General features: G+C 57.9%; 3 protein-coding genes across 18 annotated transcripts; 1 reads left to right on the top strand and 2 right to left on the bottom strand.

Annotated features, from left to right (window-relative positions):
* Positions 1–352: 352 nt before the first annotated feature.
* MATCAP1 (microtubule associated tyrosine carboxypeptidase 1) lies at positions 353–7,295 on the bottom strand. Of its 9 annotated transcripts, none has more exons than XM_049703762.1 (8): positions 6,903–7,295; positions 4,235–4,314; positions 3,689–3,763; positions 3,464–3,607; positions 3,050–3,182; positions 1,826–2,131; positions 1,624–1,721; positions 353–602 (listed from the first exon to the last, which is right to left on the bottom strand). In XM_049703762.1, the coding sequence occupies exons 2-8, from the start codon at positions 4,256–4,258 to the stop codon at positions 435–437; spliced, it is 948 nt and encodes a 315-aa protein (XP_049559719.1). In that variant the 5' UTR covers positions 4,259–4,314; positions 6,903–7,295; the 3' UTR covers positions 353–434. The 9 variants fall into 9 exon arrangements, with proteins under 9 accessions (XP_049559719.1, XP_049559717.1, XP_033263625.1 ...); XM_049703760.1 differs by lacking the exon at positions 6,903–7,295 and adding an exon at positions 4,490–6,270; XM_033407734.2 differs by having other exon boundaries at positions 3,689–4,314.
* A 134-nt stretch (positions 7,296–7,429) lies between these two features.
* Positions 7,430–12,606, bottom strand: EXOC3L1 (exocyst complex component 3 like 1). 2 transcript variants are annotated; one of them, XM_049703745.1, is made up of 14 exons: positions 12,466–12,606; positions 12,118–12,264; positions 11,731–11,906; positions 11,430–11,649; positions 10,274–10,886; positions 10,077–10,194; positions 9,816–9,941; positions 9,616–9,716; positions 9,303–9,413; positions 8,428–8,557; positions 8,184–8,306; positions 7,932–8,099; positions 7,731–7,855; positions 7,430–7,657 (listed from the first exon to the last, which is right to left on the bottom strand). In XM_049703745.1, exons 1-14 carry the CDS (start codon positions 12,575–12,577, stop codon positions 7,468–7,470), a joined length of 2,460 nt encoding a protein of 819 aa, XP_049559702.1. In that variant the 5' UTR covers positions 12,578–12,606; the 3' UTR covers positions 7,430–7,467. The 2 variants fall into 2 exon arrangements, with proteins under 2 accessions (XP_049559702.1, XP_033263623.2); XM_033407732.2 differs by having other exon boundaries at positions 7,944–8,099.
* Positions 12,607–14,593: 1,987 nt separating this feature from the next.
* On the top strand, positions 14,594–21,177 carry E2F4 (E2F transcription factor 4). Of its 7 annotated transcripts, none has more exons than XR_007474431.1 (10): positions 14,595–14,791; positions 15,208–15,317; positions 15,459–15,620; positions 15,942–15,985; positions 16,695–16,756; positions 16,981–17,278; positions 17,773–17,970; positions 18,380–19,887; positions 20,100–20,144; positions 20,248–20,304. XR_007474431.1 is itself a non-coding variant. In XM_004280868.4 (10 exons), exons 1-10 carry the CDS (start codon positions 14,657–14,659, stop codon positions 20,361–20,363), a joined length of 1,218 nt encoding a protein of 405 aa, XP_004280916.1. In that variant the 5' UTR covers positions 14,599–14,656; the 3' UTR covers positions 20,364–21,177. The 7 variants fall into 7 exon arrangements, 5 of the variants coding, with proteins under 5 accessions (XP_049559723.1, XP_033263605.1, XP_049559724.1 ...); XM_004280868.4 differs by having other exon boundaries at positions 14,599–14,791; positions 19,840–19,887; positions 20,248–21,177; XM_049703766.1 differs by having other exon boundaries at positions 14,594–14,791; positions 19,840–20,144; positions 20,248–20,449.
* The last annotated feature ends 90 nt before the right edge of the window (positions 21,178–21,267 follow it).

Raw genomic sequence — 21,267 nt, 5'->3', positions numbered from 1 at the left:
CAGGACCCAGTGAGAGGTAGACAGCATGAAAGCTGAAGGAGCACCAAGGGGCCAGGTGGGGGAGGAAAGGACTGGAGTATGCAGACACCCAAAGCCATCTCGTGCGAGAACAAGTTTCTACTCCCAAGCCACCCCCTCATCCCCATCCAGCTTCCCTCCTGCCCCCAGGCTTTTCCTCTGCTCAAAAGGCAGCTGGAGACAGGAGGGCAGATTTAGTTTGCCTGACATGCTGCTGTTGGCCTTCAGGGTCCCGGGAGGCTAGCAAGGGGCACAAACTCTCTGCTGTTGCCTCTCCTCCCTCCTGAAATGCTTCTGCCCTCCCCATTCCCCAAGAAACACGCAGGCTGTGGAAGCACAGAGCAGCCAGCTTCATGTTCTGGGGGCTGATCTGGAGCCCTCTTTCCAGGGCCCCTGCCTGTAGCCCTCAAGCAGTATCAGTCATCAGGCAGCAGGCGGCCCAGCTCTGCCTCATCCAGCCGGTTGGTGGTCATGATGTGCTCCAGCTGCTGCCGGTAGCGTGCTAAGTCCTGCATGAAGTGGGGCACCCGGGTCTTGTCCAGCACCCCATGGGGCCGAAGGTGATCTACATCCTCATAGGACACCTGCAGGAAGAAAGCTGGGCCTCAGGAGTAGGCAGGGTGCCCTGGCTTTCAGGCAGCTGGTCCCAGCTCTCTTGCAATGGCCCATAGCCCTTTGCTCCTGCAACTCCTCCCTCTCCCCTCCTGATCCACTCCCAATGTTATGTACCCTGAGGCTCAGTCCTGGGTGTTTGCTCTTTCTCTCAACACCTTGTTTTATCATCTATGTCCTACAACCTCACTCCTGTCTCCAGTCCAGCTTCCCCCTTCACCTCCAAACCTGGGTATCCAACTGCCTTCTGAACGCCTTCCCCTGAATATCCTTCAGGCACCTCAGACTCCCCATATCCAGCATTACTGGGTGCCAGCCTATGCCATCCCCACCCTCCTCACAGCCCCCTAGGTCACATTCCAGGTGGGCGCGTAGTATCTGTCACCCTCCCACTCAGAGTGGCCACTGAGTTAAAAAGATCCACTCTGAAGATCTCTCCAGCTTGCTGCTTCCCCTCCATCTGCACGGCCACTGCTGGGTTATGCCAGACCACCGTCGAGTCTGCAGAAGTGATTGGAAAGGCCTCCTCCTTTTCCCCCTGCACTCCCTTCCCTAGGCCTCTCCTCCCATATGACAGAGGGAGCCTTCTAAGGCAAACCATCTGTGCCACTCTTCTGCTCAAAGCTCCTAGGATTCCCCATTGCTTTGGATGAAATTCGACTTCCTCAGCCTGGCACAAATACCCAGCGCCAAGGACTTGTTCCCTGGTCATTTCTCCAGCCTCCTTCCCCAGGCCTTCCTGACTGCTCCCTTGGCCTGGAATGCTCTCACCTCCTTTGAAGTGCAGTGTCTACACACACACCTGTGGGCTGGCTCAAGCACCTATATTGGCTGCCAGACTGTCATTTCACCTCCTGTGCTCACCTCCACCCACGCTCCCCCCATCAGAGAGGCCTAGCACCCAGTCCTCAGTTGAGTTCCAATCAGAGGCTCAGGGAATACCGCAGTGATGGGGAGAGCTGGCTGGGCCCTCGAAGGCCCGTGGTCCCTCACCTTGCCCAGCGAGGTCAGCAGCGGGAAATCGATGGTCTGGCGATGCCGCAGAATGCGCACGATGCCATCCAGGTACACCTGATCCTTGCTGAAGCAGCCTGTGGACACGGGAGGGCCGTGAGCCCTAGGCCCAAAGCCCCACCTGAACCCCCCCCGCACCCCTGCCACAGATCAGGACACTCCCCACTGCACAGGCGCCCACCGGGCAGCGAGGTGTCAGTCTGGCCGCGCTTGGCGCGCACGCAGTACTCCCAGCGCACGTCGGCGTCCTGCACGTAGCGCGCCAGGTCCTGGAACAGCTGGCGGAAGGACATGTGCGCGGCGCGGTGGATGGTGTAGTAGAGCAACGCGGCGCGCCACAGGAAGGGCTGCTTGCGGAACAGCACACTGTGCAGGCTGGCCAGGCCCTCCTCGGTGGGGTTCGCTGGCCTCAGCCCATACTGCAGCCGGCCCTCGGCGCTGTGCCACGGCTGCCGCGCGTTGTTCACGCCCCGCAGGTAGTGGGTACCTGTGGGGTGGGCGAGGGAGAGGCTGCGCTGGGCCGCACATCCAAGGGACCCTCCTGCCCAGCCTGGGTCCTGGTCTGCCCAGCTGGACCTCTAGCCAGCGACTCACATATCCTTATGCCTCTAAACCTAGGCTCTTACACAAGTCCCCTCCACCCCAAACTCATACTCACCCAACCCCAGGCAGCATGAAGACTCTGCTCAGGTGAACTCACACCCAAGGATCCAGAGTCTCACATACATGAACCCTCCCTCACCCGTCCAGGGCTACACACACCCACACAAACTCTCCCAAACTCACACTGCCCCCCAACCCCCAGAGAGGTGCAGGAACTCACACACTACCCCAGCCCCACATCCTGCATGCCCATATCATGCTGATGTCCCCAGCAAAAACCATCTTTTGCCCAGAGCAACAGGATTCTTGATGAGGAGGGACAGACAGAAAAGAATAGTAATTAGTGTCCCATGCTCGCTTTTCCAGGCTGGCCCTAACCCCTCCTAAACCCAGCTCTGTGTGTTTTCAGCTAATTCCATTCCCAGGATCTGAACTTCCACCCACCGGGGAGGGCCTGCATGTTGGCTGGGCTTGTGGGACCCTTAGGGCTCTCCCTCTGGCCTGTCTGGGCCTCAGCAGTCTAGCCCCACTGTCAAGGAAAATCATAGAGGAAGTAGAGGGAAGAAAAGATACCCAGAAGGAACAAGAAATGAGGGTGAGCCCAGAGAGTGGGCTGGCATGTTCTGGCCTATGTCTGTGAGCCAGAGGAAGGAGGTAGCTGCTCCTGAAGGGAAGGGGCCCATCCTCCGGAGGGAAGGGGAAGAAAGAGAGGGGGTGGGGTTACTGGAGACCCTCACTGCCCCCCCCCTTGTCCCAGCCCCCTCTCACCCCTACCCGCCCACCCGCCTACCCACACCCTGACCTATCTCGTGCCGCAGCATGCCCTCCAACCAATACTGGCGGGCTCCAGTCAGGTTGATGGCCAATGTTGGTCGGCTGTTCTCCACCATCATCACTGCCTGGGACAGCAGGTCCTCACTCAGCTGCACCACAACCTGCAGGCGGCAGAGCCCTGAGCCATGGCCACCAGCCCAGGGGCCAGTGTGCAGGTGGGCCCACTGATGCCACAAGGCAGCCAGGCTGGACACTTGGCCACAACACCTACCCTTCCCCACCACTGCCTGGAGCCAGCTCCCACCTTACCGGGGCAGGGGCAGGGGCAGGGCTTGCCCGAGGTCACTAGCTCCATCAGTGTCGAGCTGGGCCTGGCATTGCCCACTCAGCAGCCTGGTTTGGAGCATGTGGAAAGGGGGCCTCGCAGGCAGGGCAAACTCACCTCCCCAGCGCAGCCCTCCTTCTGCATGTATTTGCGCACAATGGACCAGATCTGGCACTTGGTCAGCAGCTGGCCCCCAGTCGCAGCCTCAAAGCGTTCATAGGTACCAAACTTCTCCAGGACAGCCTCAATGATGCCAACCGCCTGCACAAAGGGCCACAGTGGCAGGTCAGGCCAGGCCTCTCAGGTGGTAGGGCCAGGGTGAGGTGGGCAGTCTGGACTGACCTGATGGAGGAACTGTCCAGAGGCCTCACTGTACTTCCCCAGCACAGCCGTAGGCATGGGCTCCTGATACTCGAACTGTGGGTTGTAGGTGTAATGGGACTGGAAGAACTTGTCCCGCTCACGGTCCATGTTGGTTGGCCGCAGGGCCACCAACATGCAGGGGCTCTTGCTGGCACCACGGCCTGCACCCTTGCGAGTCTTAGCAATGTGAGGCAGGGAGGCCGCAGGCCGCAGGGTGCCCCCACCTGGGTCCCGTCCCTGTCCAGGTGGCGCCCGACCCTGGGTGCTGCCCCCCCGCCGGCCAATACTGTTTATGGTGTAGGTGCTCTCACTGCGACGCATGTGGCCACGGTGGCCCAAGTGCAGCTCTGAGAAGGGCTGCGGCTCAGGCCGGGGCCGCAGGGCTGAGCGGACTGAGAGAGCCAGGGGCAAGGCCAGGGACCGAGGCCAGGGGTACAGTGCTGTCCCATCTCGGTCTGAGGGCCTCAGCCTGTGGCCCAAGGATGAGGGACTGGATGGTGGGCTGGGGGGTGCCTGCTCATACACCTGAGCCCCTGAGTCCAGCACCATTCTGTCCTGGTGGTCACATCCAGCTGGGTCACTCCAACTCCCCACACGGTCGACTTCTGGAGACACAGAAAGGCATGTGGAGACCAGCATGAGTGGGTGTGGCCTGAGGACCAGCAGGCCTTGTGCTCCATCCACACTGCCCTTGCTGGGCCTTTGGTGGGCCCAGGACCTGACGCCAGGTTCTAACCTGACCCCTCACCTCCTAGTGTCCATCCCCTCCAGCAGGCTCACCCAAGCAAGCTGGACTGGGGGAAAGCAGGAGGAAGAGTCTCATACACCCAGCTAGATGGTGGTTACTCAAATCCCCTTAGACTGTGAGCTTCTGAGAGCAAGGCCTAAGCCCCTATTCATGATTCTTCTAATCCCTGTGCTCAGCGCCCACCCAGACTGGGAGTTTGGTACAGTGTAGCCTCAGCTGCCAGGATGACAGGTGAGGGGGTCTCACTACCTTCTACCTGCCTTCTACCTATGGCATTTTCTCAGTCTCACCCCGCCCCTCCCTCCTGGCTCCATCCACTTCCTCCAGCCCATTGGGATTGGGCCTCAGTCAGTTTGAATGCCTGCAGGCCCCTTGCTTATGCTTGTCCCTCCACCTGGAATGCTCTCTCTCCCGGGGCCATCTGCTCAAATCCAAATTAGAATCAGCTTTTGGTGAGCAGAGGGAAACTTCAGCAAATCCAAGCCAATCCCTGGTCTGTCCCCTAGAGTCATCTTTCTAGTGGTCATCCAAGGCCAGTGTCAGGACACTCACCCCTGACTCTACCAGGGCTCAGTCCAACCCAGTCTCTCCCCAGAGACTGACTGAAGGCTCCAGCCTCCAAACTCTCCTGCCTGCTCAGGGACATAATTCCAGCATTCCTCTCCTTTCCTACATCTCCTGCACCATCAATCTCTTCCTCTCTACTGGATTCTTCCCATCAGGATAAACACATATTGTTATTTCTCCATCTTAAAAAACAAAACAAAACCCTCACTAGACCCCACACGCTTCCAGCTCCACTGCATCTCCCTCCAGCGGTTTCCTAGGGCAACACAACACCTCAAGTCGTCTATACTCAGTCTCCAATCCCTTCTTTCCTGTTCTCTCTTCAATTTCGCTTCAAGTGGGGGCTTTTGTCCCCCACTCTCTATCAAAACTGATCTGACCAAGGTCACCAATGATCTTCGTATTGATCAGCAGAATTTGACAAATTTAATGACTTCATCTTGGCTTGGCCATGTTCTCCACTCGGTTCCCAAATACACTGGAACATGGTTCTCCCACCTCACTGGCTGTTTGTTCTTGGTCTTACTTGCTGGTAATCCCTATCTTTCTGACCTCTTGACACTATAATGTCCAGAACTTGGAAAATTCTCTCCTCTTCTCCGTTTATGCTCACTCCCTAGGTGATCTCATCCACTCTCATGGTTTTAAATATGTCAGCCCAAACTTCTTCCATGAACTTCAGACTAGTGTTGCCAGTTCTCCGTTCAACATCTTTACTTGAACGTCTAACTGAACATGTCCCCCGTCTGGAGTGCTTTCCCCTCATATAACTGCAGGGGTCACTCTCACTTTCCTCAGATTTCTGTACAAATATCTTTTTAGAAAAGCTTCCCTAACACACCCTCTATAAAATAAACCTACCCTAGACACTCTCCACCACAACCTCCCCTTCTCCACAATATTGTCCTATGATGCAGTTATCACCATCTGAAGTACAGTACAAGTGAACTTATCTGTTTTCTCCTTTTAAGTGTTCACAGCTGTGTCCCCAGAACAGTTGCTTAATAAAGGAATGAAACCAAGAGCCTTTGTCTTCTCAGAACTGGAATCATCCCTGCACTTTGCTTCCCCATCTAGTTCTGATCCCCTCCCCCTCCTCCCGGCACTCTGCCTAGTGACAAGCTGCTGGAAAAGATTTCAGGCCTCAGGCTTCCCTCCCCTGAACTAACTATACACTTTTCTGGATTCCTCACTGGTCTCTGGGGCCTCTGCTTGTACTAATCCCCTTCATCTCCACTTCTTTCATTTGACCTACCTCTTTGCAATTACCAGAATATGCCTGTTTCTTTCATGTCTCAGGTCCTTCTGCCAAGAATGCCCTCCCAATGTCTCCCCGTGGCAAACTCCTTAACCATTCTTCAGGACTTGGTTTAGGCCTCACTTCCTCCGGGAAGCCTTCCCAGCGTCTTAGAGGTTCCCAGTGCCCAGGCGGCTTCTTTACCATCCTAGGCTGTCACTGTTGGAGCCTAGGTCCGTGTCCCCCCATCATCCCCTGAACTCCCTGAGGGCAGGGACGGGTCCGATTCACCCCCATGACCAAAGTAGCCAGCTCTAGATGCAGACTGAATGAAAGATGGTTGTGGGAGGAGCCCAGGCTGAAGGCGGAGTCTGGTGATAAATGAGAGGGTGTGGCCTGAGCCAATAAGAAACTCCGGGAGAGGATAACGTGGAAGAGGAGCCAATGGGGACTGGGAGATCGAGGAGGGGCGTGACCTCCAGCCAATAAGAGGCGGGGGATGGGGCAAAGGGAGTGCCCAATGGAGGGCGGGGCCGGAGGACAATGGAGCGGGGTTCCCTGGTGGATGAGGAGGGGTCGCGTCGAACGCCTTCTCGGCCTCTCGGGGGTGGGGGGATTCCGTCCGCGTGCCGCGCCCCCACCTGTTCAATTCTCTTCTCGCCGCCGCCGTTCTCACTCCGCAACCCCGGCCGCCGGCTGCCCAGCCCTCGGGAGCTGACACTGGTGACGCACGCACTCGGGCGCGCGCACGCTCAGACGAAGGCGCGCGGATTCACGTCAATCTCCGCGGCCTCAAGCGCCCGAGGACATGGCTGGGGGTGGGGCCAGGCAGAGCCGGAGGGGGTCCACCATCGGGTCACGCCCCTGGGTGGGGTGTTGTCTTAAGCCCGCCCCCTCCGCCTCCATAGTTGGACTCAGCAGTCGCGCGGGAGACGCGAGCTGGCTGCTGGCGCACGGACACGTGGGGATGTAGTCCGCATACAGCGGCGGGAGCCCGGGTGCTTGGAAAGCAGCCCATATACAGGTCTGATGCCGGGATAGGTGGGGCGCAGACGTATTTCAGAACTAGAGACAGGATACCTTAGGTATGTCACTGCACTTGGAACCCCTGACCTTCGCGGGGACTTTTATTTCTATCCCCCCTTCTCCAACGCACACAATTCAGGCGTACGGGGGCCGTGGCTTTATTCTGGGGGCAGCCGAGGGTCAGGCACAGGACCCCGAGGGGAGGCAGGAGGACAGCGGGGGTGCAGGTGCTGGCACGAGGCTGAAGAGTGCGCGTCCACCCGCTGGGGGCGAGGGCTGCGGGCCGGCCTGCAGAGAGCTGAGTGCGGCCAGGCGCTGCTCTCGGGACACGTCCCCGCGCAGGTCCAAGAGGGCGGAGACGTGATCCTCGCTATGGAGTACAGGTGCGTAAGCCCCGCCCAGCCCCCCCGGGTCCCTCCTCCCTTCCCGGCCGGTCTTCGCACCTCACGTCGGGAAATTGTTGCCGCAAGCCTGCCACCTCGAGACCAAGCAGCGTGGGGTCGCGGAGGTTCAGCAGCTCCCTCAAGGCGAGCAGCACTGGCGCGCACTGAACGCTCTCCTCCAGGCCCTGAACACGTCGGGGTTGGTCTCTCTCCAGCCCTCGGCCCCTACCCAACCACTGAGACTCCCGCCCATCTGCTCACCCAGATTCTCACCAAACCGAGGAAAAGCTCCCGAAGCTGGGCGGCATCGTGCCGCAGGCGCTCGGCCGCCTGGGTCCGCTCGTCAGCACCGCGGCACACTAGGCGGCCTTGCATCAGCGCACGTAGGTACTGCAGCACCACGGTACGCTCCGCCTCAGCCAGCAGCAGCTGCGGGGAGCACGATCAAATGGTTCCAGGACGCTTTTCCCATGGGCGCTTTCCCCCCTCCCCAGCCTTCCCCCGCAAACGCACCTGGACCGCAGGATCCCGCACGTGTCGGAAGTCCTGGCAGAAGCTCGCGGTCCGCTCGCACACGTCATCCAGCAGCTCTGGGCTCGACAGCCACCGGCGAGAGGGCAGAGCAGCGAATAGGGGCTGGAGCGGAGGTCAGAGACGCGGCTGGAGGGACGATTCAGATCCGGCATTCCCCGCAGAGACCCCCCCATGCATACGCTGTATCTCCTTCTCCCACCCCCATCTCCGTCTGAAGCCTCACCTGTAGCTCCGCCAGCAGCGCCTCCAACACCAGGCGGCAGATCCTCCTCTGCAACTCGTCCAGCGCTGCCTCCACCGGAGCCAAGGCCCCTGGAGCCACCCAGTCGGGCTGCAGGACGGACACGGAGGAGCTGGACCGACCAAAAGTACGGCTTCAGGACCAAGGCCAAGGCCCGACAGGCCCTCCGTTGTCTAGCCACTCGGGCGCCACCTAGAGCCGCAAGTGTGTTCCGTGAGGGGGCAAGAAGGGCGGCTCCCTGCACTTCTGAAAGTCTGGGCCACGGATTGAGGATGGGAGTGGTGGGCTCAGCGAACTAGAAGGGACATAGGCCAGCTGCACCTGCCTCTAATTCGCGGTGTGACCTTGGGCAAGTCATGTCTTTCAGTTTCTGTTTCAGTAAGGGGAGAGAGTTAATCCCAGTCAGGAGGGAGTCAAAATCATCGTTAATTTGTTTGTCCTCTCTGCCCCCACCCCAAAGAACATGAGACCCAAGAGGAAGGGAATGTTTTTGTTTCGTTCACAGCTGTAATGCCAGGCATAACCTGGCACAGAGTAGGGCCTTGATAAATATTTGTTGAATGAATGAATAATTGACACTGTGTGCCAGGTACTGTGGTAGGTACATTTTATGTTATCTCATGTGATTCTCAGAATGTCCATTATTACCCATATACTACTGATGACAAAAGCAAGATTCAGAAAGATTAGGTAACTGGCCCAAGGTCACACAGCTAGTAATTAGTAGAACTAGGATAGGAACCCCAGGGCTATGTGAGTCCAAAATTCCGAAAGGCCTAGTGTGAGCTGGGTCCATACCTAATAGGTGTTCAGTCAGGGGTTAGTGAAGGTGGGGTTCGGCGGGGGCCTCCTGGTACCTGAGTGCTGATTGGTGGTTGAGGGTGGCCAGTAGGTAGGGCACGTAATGAGGGGCCGTTGCTTCCCCCCTGAGGTGGTCTCGGGAGAATCGGATCAGAGCATCACTGAAGCTGCAAAGGGCAGAGGCGGCTCCTGTATCTGCTGTCACTCTGTGCAACCCCAGTCCTTGGTACTCTGGCCCCACCTCCAAGATACCCAAGGCCCTGTTTTGAAGGAGCCCTTTTCCACAGGTGTGTCTTATCACTCAGAGCCCCTTAGCGCTGCCCCAGGATCAGGGCCAGGGGTTGGGAGTGGGTCAGTGCCTTGGCAGACCTCCTTAGGTATGCGCTCAGTTCTGACAGTGCCATGCCATGCACCCGCCGCTGCAGTGACTCACTGACCATTCTGGTCACGCGAATGTTCTCTTCCAGGATCTACAGGCAGGGATGGGCAGCCATCAGCAGAGTCCTAGTCCTGCCCTCTTTCCCTTTCCCTATGAGAGCTGCCCCGCTGCCTTGCCACTTTTCACCCACCTGCAGCACGATGGCTGGCATTGGTGAGTGGTAGAAGCCAGATGGGTCTGTGTCAGGCTCCTGCTCTCGGCCCCACTCAGCTACATCCCCGTCCAGTGCCTTCTGCAGCCACTGGGCCACACTTGCCTAGGGAAAGGGGCAAGGTGCAGCAGTATGTAGCAGGGCACTGACACTGCTAGAGATAGGTGGACATGCGACTCCACAGATACAGGCCCACAGCTGGTCGCAGAGCTGCTCTGAACCCAGGCCCCAACTACTCACCTGGACTTTGGCCACAAATATTGCCTCCAACTGCTCGATGTTCTCCAGGGTCAGGAGGGGCTCCAGATCAGACACATCAGCCTCAGGCCCTAATTCCAGGCTCCCCATCATTTCTGGCCTAGACATGGGTAGCCCAGTGTTACATTGAGCCTCCAGCCTTTGATGAACCCACTTCCCATTGCCCCAGGGACACTGACCCCAGGTACACATGCAGTGCCCAATGCAGCAAGGTGAAGGCATCGGCAGCTTCCAGCTGAGGCCCTTCCAGGAGTTGCTGCAGGCAGCGGCGCAGGCCGCTGTGCAGGGTGTGGGCCCACAGCCGGACCACGTTGTAGTGTGGTGGGCAGCAGGGTGCTACCAGTGCCTCAGCCGCGGCCAACTCTGCTGGTAGAGCCACCCGCAGAGCCTCCAGCCACTCTGCTAGTGCCCCTGGCCCAGGCTGCAGAGGTGTCCCAAAGTGGATCTGCTCCAAGCCCTCCTGTAGTGCCCGCAGACAGCGCTGCCGCCAGTCCCGGGCAGCCTGCTCCAGGGAGGTTGTGCGCCCAGCGTCCACTTCGGCCACACGCATAGCAGCCACCAGCAGAGCTGGATCCTCCCGTGCCAGCCGCCCTGCAGCCCCTGCAGCCGCCTCCACAGCCTGGCCCAGAGCCTCAGCCAGAGGGCCCAGCCCCTCGAACACTGGCAACTCCAGGCCCCCGAGAGGTGCCCACGTCTCCTCTTGTAGCTGCTCCAGTTCCCGAAGGCTCACATATGCCTCCAAGAGTCGCTGGGCATCAATCAGGGTCTGTGTGTGGGCCAATGCAGCAGGCACTAAGCAGGGAGAAGAGGCAGCCCTGGGTCTCAGCCTTCCCACCTGTGCAGTGGGTATAGCAGTAGATGCTGAGGCCCTGGGGCTGGGGTGATGTGTAAAATATTTAATTATCAGTACAGTAGAGCATTGGTCAATCTGAAAGGACCCAGGGAAGGGCCTACATGGTGGGCCAGGGGTAAACCCTTGAGCTGATGGAACATGAGGAAGTCAGGGATCTTGGAGGGAAGGCAGGGAGGAACTGCGGGGAACATACAAGTGGCTATTCATCCACCCCGTTAGGGAAATAGTTTAGTAAATTAACAGCCAGGTTGGCCAGAGCCACTTGGTGTCAGTCCTGACTCAGACATCCCATGCTTGGGAACCCCAGAATGAACTAATATGCACCCTTTCTTCATATGCCATTTGAAGCCTGAGTTACTGTCTGGGAGGTCGCCCACGTGTCCATCCATGCAATCTCCCACTGGCGCCCCAGGCCCTTGATCAGTGATGGTGTTTGTCGACTACCTGTCGGAGGACTGCGGCCTAGGGCCCTACACACTCACCAGCTCGCAGCCGGGGCAGCAGCTGAGACATGGCCTGCAGTTGCTTGTGTTGCACAACCTGCTCCCGCAGGGGTTCTAGGGTCTGTGCAGCCTCAGCCATACCCCAGAGCAACCCATGAGCCTGGCCCAGGGCTTCGCGGGCTCCCTGCACCGCCTCAAGGGCCCAGGCCAGCTGCCGCACACCGGTCTTCACACCCTCCAGGTATGACTGCACCACCGACTGTGGGAGAGAGGCAGCCAGTGAGGCCTGGCCAGTCCTGCAGCCCGCCCTCAGCACTCCTGCCTCCTGCCTGATGCCCACCTTGATGCGTGCTTCCAGGGAACAGGTACGCTGCACCTCGCGGCTACGGTACTGGCCGAGCCTGGCCAGCTGCTCTGGCCGGTAGAAGATGCCCGAGGCCCACTTGAGTGCTGCACCCCGGGCCAGCTGCTCCGCCCTCTCCTGCTCCGGCCACTCAGGCCCTGGGCAGGAAGAGCCTGGGCAGCCGCGTCAGTTGGGCAGGGCCTGCAGGAAGTGGCTGCCAAATCTGCTCCCCTTCCTACCCCTCGGCCTGTCCCCCAGGGCAGTCCACTCCTCTCCCTGCCCTCCCTATAGAGCTCCAGCCAGACCTGGCAGGGAGGACCAACCCCACCATCCCCATCTTTCTTGCCACCATCCCCCCCTCAGCCCACCCAGAAGGGCTCATACCAGGGGGAAGTGCGGGCTGCATTTTGTCCCTGGCTGCTGAGTCCATGGCTGGTGGAGCCGGAGCGGAGGTAGGAATAGGGGCGAAGGTCCAGGTTAGAGCAAGTAGAGTGGGAGCGCCTCTGAGCTGCAGCCTCCGTCTAGGCCCCACTGAGAAGGAGGAAGGTTCTTGCCCAGCCCCCTCCGGAAATGAGAGGGAGGTGGGTGTGATGGGAAGGAACCTGAGACACCTTTGCCTGCCGGGTTTCTCAGTTTTGCCCCTCAGATGCAAGTGAAACAGGGTAGGCATGGGCCTCCACTGGACACCGCTCCTGCTCTGAGTTGCAGAGGACAGTTTGATATGGAACTCACCAGGCTTGGCCAGGCGTCCAGTTCTCCCTCCTCCACAGATAGCCTTGGCCTTGAGGATGGCCCTCTCCCCTGGCCTTCTTGGCAGAGCTGGGTACTCCCACCACTGGCTCATGAGACCCACACCTCAGCATGCAGCAAGAGACTTCCTCTCCCCAAGGAAGCCTCTGTCCCACCTCTCTGCCCAGGAGCTCCCTCCTCCCTCCAAGGTCCCGCCCTCTCCAAGGCCACATGCAGAAAGGAAGGAAGCTGAGTCTCTGGTACTTTATTCCCAACAGGAAAGAGCATCTGCACTGTGGGACAGAGTGGGGAGGGCTGGGCGCCACTTCCTCGCGGGGAGGGGGGGTGTACTCCCTGTGATCATTGAGACTTGAGCAGCCTATGCAGGATCTGTTGTGCTCAGGATACAGACATGAACTAGATGGCCCCAACCTGGATGGAGAGCGAGGTGTGCAAATATGGGTGTAGGCAACATCACAGTGTGACAACTGTGTTGACGGGCCCTTCAGAGGTGGGTGTGCCTCTGCACAGGAGCAAGAGATGACAGGCTGTCGTGAAGACGGTGTGTGGTAGGTGATCGCAGAGACGGGTGGAAGGGCTATGAAAGCTATGTTTGTCTTGGGAGTTAAAGGGAGCCATGGAAGGGACTACTAGGTAGTAATAATGTAGTGGACACTGGCTACTACCCGAATCCACCCTTCAGGACAAAGATACTTGTTCCCCCAGCTGCCAGAAATGTAGGCTGCTGAGGTCTCACAGCTGAGTCTCTCAGTCAATGTTAGGGTATAAAGGCCAGGTACCCTTGCCTTGGAAGGCCTTGGAAGAATCACCCCAGTTTCAGAGCTCCGAGTAGGATGGGCCAAGTTCTCTGTTTTAAAGATTTTTTAAAAAAATAAATTTGCTTATTTTATTTATTTATTTATTTTTGCGGTACGCGGGCCTCTCACTGTTGTGGCCTCTCCCGTTGCAGAGCACAAGCTCCGGATGCGCAGGCTCAGCGGCCATGGCTCACGGTCCCAGGCGCTCCGCGGCATGTGGGATCTTCCCGGACCGGGGCACGAACCCGCGTCCCCTGCATCGGCAGGCGGACTCTAAACCACTGCGCCACCAGGGAAGCCCAAGAGTTTTTTGATGTGGACCATTTTTAAAGTCTCTATTGAATTTGTTACAATATTGCTTCTGTTTTACGTTTTGGTATTTTGGCCGTGAGGCATGTGGGATCTTAGCTCCCTGACCAGGGATCGAACCCACACCCCCTGCATTGCAAGGCGAAGTCTTAACCACTGGACGGCCAGGGAAGTCTCTGAGGCCTCTATTTTAACTGCATAGCAGTTTAATTCTCCTCTCTGCCCGATTCTGCCTGTCTTACTCCTTTACAAGTGTGGCTTCTCAGTAAACTTCTTGCAGGCACATCCCTGTTTCCCAAACAACTTGACCTAAAGTAAACAATAATAAATAATGACAATGTTAAAAATAACGAAATGATACTAGCAAACACACAGTCCTCCCACATGCCAGGAACAGCTCTAAGCGCTTTACATATATTTACACATAGGTAAACATGTTTGCACTGGTTGAAAAGTGGTTATAATCCCATGGCCTCTGAGCACTGCAGTGTGGAGATAAGAGAAAGATGAGGCTGGGGTCAGGGAAAGAGAGTGGGGATGGAGACAAGTGGACAAGCTAGATGTAGTTAGTGCTTGCTGTTTGGCAGGAAGTGAAGGACAGCAACAGGATGGGTGATCCCAAGACAGTGTGGCAGCCTTTAGGAGCAGGTTTGGGGAAACACACTGGGTTCATCAGGCAGCACAGTCTCCTCTCCTGAGATGAGGGTTGGGGTAGAGTTAGTGGAGTTGGGGCAGGTTGGCCAGCCCGTAAGGTTCCAGTGGCTCCTCCTTCCCTGCTGCCGGGGCTGCCCAAAGACTTCCTCCACATCCTTCCTTAACAACGCTGGTCTCCGGGGATCCTGGGGTTATTTTCGTCCTCTTCGGCGGTTGGACAATTGTTGATGGTCCCCGAAGTTTTTCGGCTGTGTTCGCAGAGATGAATTGTGCTGGATTCCCTGGGAGGGTGCGGAGCGGAAGCGGAAGCAGCGATGCTGGCGCCGGCGGCCTGGAGGCCAGGAACGGAAGCGGAAGTGGCGGCGGCGCCGGCCTGGCCTGGCCTGGCTGAGGGGAGGTGGCGGGAGGGCGCTATGGCGGAGGCCGGGCCACAGGCGCCGCCGCCCCCGGGCACCCCAAGCCGGCACGAGAAGAGTTTGGGACTTCTCACTACCAAGTTCGTGTCGCTTCTGCAGGAGGCAAAGGACGGCGTGCTTGACCTCAAGCTGGTGAGGCCCGGGCTAAGGGGCGACAGGGGGGATGGTGGACCAGGCCTGGGCCGGTAGCGGGAACCCCCGGGGCGGCCCAGCTGAGCCCTCAGAACAGGCCGCCATCCATGTGCTTTCTCACAGGAGGGAGGCCGGGAGCTGTTTCATTCATTCGGCCGAGGCCATTGGGCGTCAGCTATGTGCCAGGCTTGGGGCTGCAGGTGTTGGTCCTCGTGGCCCTCCCCGGCAGGTGTGGGGAGAAGAGCATCAGAACATCAGCTCAGGCGGCGCCAGGCCTCTTCCCGCCCCACAGTCCCGAGCTGCTGTAGTGCCTGGGAGGAGGGTTGGAATCAAGGCCACCCCCTTTTCAGACTATTCCAGACTAAGTCTCACCTGAGAGTGGGGCTGAGCATTCCCCACTCTCTTCTGCCTGCCAGGCAGCTGACACCCTAGCTGTTCGCCAGAAGCGGCGGATTTATGACATTACTAACGTGCTGGAAGGTATCGGGCTGATCGAGAAAAAATCCAAGAATAGCATCCAGTGGAAGTGAGTGGGGGCACCAGGGAGGGCAACGGTATCTCCTACCCAGAAGCGTCAGGGGTGTGGGGTGGAGGGTGCAAGAGAGAGCAGGGGCCGTGGGACCCAGAGTTCCTGGCAGCCCCTCTCAGCTCCACTCCCCGGGCTCAGGGGCGTGGGGCCTGGCTGCAATACCCGGGAGATCGCGGACAAGCTGATTGAGCTCAAGGCAGAGATCGAGGAGCTGCAGCAGCGAGAGCAAGAACTAGACCAGCACAAGGTGTGGGTGCAGCAGAGCATCCGGAACGTCACAGAGGATGTGCAGAACAGCTGATATCCTCCTGGCAGTCCCTGCTCCAGGGGAGTGGGCGAGGGGCCCTCTAGTCCAGCTGGGTTTGCTTGTGGTCCACTAGTCCCTATCCCTCTTGGGAGGGTGGTCCTACAGCTCCTGGCCAGGTTCCAGCCTCAGGCTCCCTCCTCAGAGCCTCTCGCCCACCAGTCTTGGACTGTGATCCCTCCCCATGTAGACCCCAGGCCTCAGGACTTTCTTTGAGAGCATATATGTTAGACCTCTGCTGGAGAGCTGGGTCTTCTCTGTGGTCAGCCATCTGTCGCCACGGGCAGGGCATCAGCCGTTCTCCTTAACCCCCACACCTTGGCCTACGTGACTCATGAGGACATCTGCAGATGCTTTGCTGGTGAGCAGAGCCTGGGTAGGGGGAGATGGGGGTGGGGATGGGTTGAGCCACAGCCCTGAGCAGTGGACTCAGTGCCCAAGAGATTTCTGTCTCTTAAGAGGGTTCCTGGGGCCCGCCCAAAGATAGAACCAGACAGGGTAAGTCCTGGGTTTGAGGGTCACTGGGACCCTATGGAGGCTAACCATACTGAGAGGGTACAAGAATCCTGGGCTGGGTCCCTGGGTCAATCCCTACCTGCATCGTCCCCTAGGTTTGGCTTCTCACGTGTGACAGAAGCATACAAGGGAGAACGTGTGTTTGCATGTTCATGTATGCTTGTATGCAGGGGGCAACGGTGCCCACTTCCAATCTACAGTTAGTTTAGTTGCCTTGTAGGTACAGGAACTGTTTCTTGTTCATCTTGCCTCTCCCAGTCTGGTTCAGGGGAAGGGATGTTGGCCTTGGCTAGAACATCTACGCTTGGGGAGCAGCCCCGTCAATCAAGTGAGGTGCCCATGGCCAGCAATCTTTTGCTCTATGTGTCTGAACCCAGATTTTCTGATTGCTGACCCCTGGGCTCTTAGGAGGAGAAAAGCTTTAGTTCTCTGCCCCAGCCTACTGTCCAGCCCCTCAGAGACCATGATCTCCTTCCTTACTCTAAGGGATAGGCACTCCATTCTCAGTTCAGATTGATCCCGTGGGCCTTGATCCATCCTCCTTGTCATCCTAGGAGACACCCTCCTTGCCATCCGGGCCCCATCGGGCACCAGCCTGGAGGTGCCCATCCCAGAGGTGGGTGCTCAGCCCAGCCATGTGGGGTTGGTTGAGGGCGGGTGCTGGCTGTGGAGCCCGATAAGTCCCGGGTGGGGCAGGTAGGGGGAGGCCTGGGGTTTGAGGTTATCTAGGAGAACGGGCAGCCTAGGGTGGGAGAGGACACTGGCCCTTGCCCAGGGTCAGGCAGGAGCCGGGCCTGCTTCCAATTCCACCTGTCCTCCACCCCACACCCTCACCGGTAGGGCCTCAATGGGCAGAAGAAGTACCAGATTCACCTGAAGAGCATAAGTGGCCCCATCGAGGTGCTGCTGGTGAACAAGGAGGCATGGAGCTCACCACCTGTGGCGGTGCCTGTGCCGCCACCCGAAGATCTGCTCCAGAGCCCACCTGCTGTCTCTACCCCTCCGCCTCTGCCCAAGCCTGCTCTGGTCCCGCCCCAGGATGCCTCACGCCCAAGCAGTCCCCAGGTGACCACACCCAACCCTGTTCCCGGCAGCACCGAAGCCCAGGGGGTGGCCGGTCCAGCCGCTGAGCTCACAGGTGAGGCACAATGGCGTGGTGGTGATGGGGTGATTTCTGGGGCCCAAGAGGCAATACCTCTGTGTGATGGAATGCTGTACTCAGAGTGGAAGGGACCCTGTGGTGTTCTTTCTCCTGCTCCCCCATCCCGCAGGCCTCTCCTTGCTAGTGCAGCGAATGGCCCTTGTTAACAGGGAAGTTCTGACTGTGTGAAGGGGCATTAGTGGTGGCAGTTTTCCCGCAGATCTGCCAGTGTCACAGTTGCCCTGGCAGCCCCTCTTGAAGTGTGGTCACAGGGGCCATGTCCGTGAGTCTCCCTCCTGCAGGCTTCATGCCCTTGTCTCCTTCAGTGACTGATTTTCACGTTACCTTTTTGGGAGTGATGGGCAGTGCCTAACTTTCCTTGGGCCTAGTAACTAGGGTGCTAATCATCCTGGCTGTGGCTTCTAGCAGGGCCAGCTTCAATACCCTGCTTCCTGTCCCCAAGTGACTGGGTTTGGGGGATGTGGTTGCAGTGAGTGCTATCCCTGGAACCGATAACAAGGACGGTGGTGAGCTCAGCTCCCTCCCGCTAGGCCTGACAGCACTGGACACCCGGCCGCTGCAGTCCTCTGCCCTGTTGGACAGCAGCAGCAGCAGCAGCAGCAATAGCAGTTCATCCGGACCCAACCCTTCTACCTCCTTTGAGCCCATCAAGGCAGACCCCACAGGTGGTGAGTACTTGTCCCCTTGGCAGCAGTGAGAACCCAGCCTCAGACAGTCCTACGTCAGAAACAGAGTTGGGCTTGGAACCCAACTCTCCTATCTCCTCAGCCAAAGCTGGCCAGCCCCCTGCCATCAACCAGAGCTCTGCCAGCCAAGGTGAGGAGCCTGGCCTCTGGCTTGGTGCTGGTGCCCCTTTGCCCCCTTCCTGGGCTGACACAGAACTCCCTGGCCCTCCCTCAAGCCCTGCCTGCCACCCCTTGGACCCTGGTCTCAAGGAAGGTGTGAATGCTCTCCTGGGGAACGGGCTGTGGTATGGCCCTCAGGCTCCAAAGGTGGGCAGTATGTTCTTAGGAGAGGTGGTGTCATCTGCCGGGTGTCTCCTCTCCATCTTGTGACTTGAGTGTTTGCTTTTTCCAGGACTCATTCTCCTCGGCCCTCAAGCACTGCTAAGTCTCTCCTCGTTAAATGACACTTCATCGCCTGTGTCTCTCTCTTTCTTCTTCCCTATATCCTCTGTGTTTGGACTCCTTGATAAAGTCATCTCCATTCTACTCCATACCCTGGTCTCCTAGTCAGCCTTCGGGTTGCGGCAGTCAGGACCCCAAACCCCCACCCCATGCTACACCAGTGCTACTCTTGATAAGTTGCCCAGCTCTGACAGCCAGCTCCAGCAGGTTTCTGGCCAATTTGCTCTGGTGCTCTCCTGCTCTGTGTTGATGCTCTTTTTTCTCCTTTGGCATTAATGATGTCAGCTCTTGGTTCGTCTCCCTTAATTGGCTTCTTCTTCTGACCTCTCCCTGGCATGCCTTTAAATCTGGTTTCCCAGATCTCTGGCTCATTCCAAACCTGTGGAGGGCCCCAGTTCTGGGTAGATGAATCCCAGCCTCCATCTTGCCTAGGCCTTTTGCCTGAACTTTACCTCTTGTGTCCACGTGCCTTCCTCTGCACATCCAGTGGGCACTTCATTCCCATGTGTCCTCAACTGAAACTTGGATTTCCACCTTTGTGCATACCCGACCACTGGCCCTAGTCACCCAGGCCTGACACCTGGGGTCAACTCCAGCTCTATCTCCTCCTCCCTCCTTGTCCTGCTCCCCACCCCACATCAGCTTAGTGAGTTCTCTTGCAGACATCCCCCATGGATGGCCTCATGTATCCTAACACTCAGGATCACTGCCAGCCACCTCTATCCTAAGTTCTTCAGCATCTTCTTCACCCCGACTGACAAGAATCTGTTTGAAACACAGCCTGACTGGCATTTCTCTGTTTACAAAATTACCTTTAACAGCTCCCAAAGGTCTGCTGGATAAAACCAGAGCCCCTAAACCTGGCATATGAAATCCCTCGTGATCCAGCTCCAGCACTCCTTTCCTCTGTTTCCCATGTGTGTCCTCCTGGTTAGACCTTTGTAGCAGTGTCATCACCCTGTAGCACTATCCCCTATTTAAGAGTGCCTCCTCCTCTGCCAGGTGACTGGCCTGGGCTGTGGTCTCTGAGCCTGGCACCAAGTAGGTGCTTAGCAAGGGCAGGGATGGACAGGACATCCTCTGTCAGACAGGGCATCCTGCATCAGACAGAGTATCCTCCATCAGACAGGGTATGTATTCTGAGCTTAGAAATGGAGAGGGTGTGCTGCCCTTCTGCCAAACCACTGAGTTAGAAGGGCTGTACCGATTACCTACAGTGGTCCTTTGGCACCGAGGAATTCAGGTCTGGTAGGGGAGACTTGCAGACAGTGCCGGCTTGGTCTGGTGCAGGGCCTACATCTCAGCTGTGTGGAGCCCCTGGGTGGGTGATAAAGGATCTGGGGAAGTGGGGGCTAGAGTGGGACCAGGCTGGATCTCTGTGCCCTTGAGCATGGCTTTCTTGTCTTTCAGTTCTGGAGCTCCCCAAAGAGCTGTCAGAAATCTTTGATCCCACTCGAGGTAGGGCTGTGTTCTTCCCTGGGGCTGGGGTGAGGGGCACAGCTCATTGGGTGTTAGGGCCGTTTTCTTGCCCTTCTGAGGACCTTATGATTGTGCCCGGTACCTGGGCAAAGGGTAAAGTTCCTGATGGTGGCTGGGTGGTCCCCTTCATGGGCTTTGGTGGGTGGAGAGGCAGGAGCCAGAATGTAACTGAGCTCTCCCTCCATCCCCAGAGTGCATGAGCTCAGAGCTCTTGGAGGAGCTGATGTCCTCAGAAGGTAGGTGGCCCAGGCAGGTGGGGGGTGAGTGTGTGTGGGCAGGGTTTGGGTGGCTGCTGGGTGGGGTCTTGGCCCTGGGGCCTCAGCCTGTTGCTCTCTGCAGTGTTTGCACCCCTCCTCCGCCTTTCTCCACCCCCTGGAGACCACGATTACATCTACAACCTGGATGAGAGTGAAGGTGTCTGTGACCTCTTTGATGTGCCTGTTCTCAACCTCTGACTGACAGAGGCATGCCCTTTGTGGCTGGGACACAGACTGTCTAACCTGGGGGCTGCCTGGGGACCTCCCCCCACCCCACCCCTACACAGCTTGAGAGCCGTAGACTCCTGGCTTCCCCAGCCTTCCCTCACTGCACAGTTCTGGCCACAAGTCCCACTCCTGCACCAACACCTGTTCTGTGCTGGGAGAGCAGGGGAAAGGGGCTTAGCCCTCTCCACTGTGGAGCCAAAGTGTTTGCCACTCCTTTTTGGAGGCCTTCCCCTACCTGGTAGCCTCCCCCGGCCCTCCCAGAGTTCAGTTTCAGCTGCCACCCAGTGGCACAGATCCAAGGACCCTCCATCACCCTCCTTAGGGCAGCGCGTCCAGCCCCACTGCCCTGTACCTGCCAGCCCCTCCCCCTCCAGGAGGAAGCATGGGGTGGGGCTGGGCACTTGCCAGCACCTAGCCTAGCCTCCTTCACTTCTCCCCACGCGGATCACACAGCTCCTCCTGTACCGCTCGTGTGCTCCCTTTTTGCTGGACCCTTGGCCCTGAGAACCTGTTGGGGCGGGCAGGTTGCTAACAGGAGGAATGGAGATCTCTAGCTAGGAATCTGGTCGGGAGAGTCCCTGAGGATTGGCCCGGCCTCCCTCTGCCCCACAGTCCCCCTCTTGTTTATTCATTTATCCTCATTTAGAGCCATTTGCAGAGATTTAGAAAGATTTGCAGTAACGAATGGATTCCTATATAAAGATTATTTTTATACTTTTTGCAACAAAAGGAAATTGTAATATTTGTACAGTGTCCAAATGAATAAAGACCATGCCTAAGGCTGTCTTTGATCTGGTTCTTTCAGGGATCCTCCCTGGGACTGTGCTGGATTGGTGGTGGGAACGGGCGGGTCAACTTTCTGGAAAAGGTGTGG

The sequence above is a fragment of the Orcinus orca genome, chromosome 20, assembly GCF_937001465.1.
Source record: "Orcinus orca chromosome 20, mOrcOrc1.1, whole genome shotgun sequence".
Lineage (NCBI taxonomy): Eukaryota > Metazoa > Chordata > Mammalia > Artiodactyla > Delphinidae > Orcinus > Orcinus orca.
This window is presented reverse-complemented; position numbering and strand designations above follow the sequence as displayed.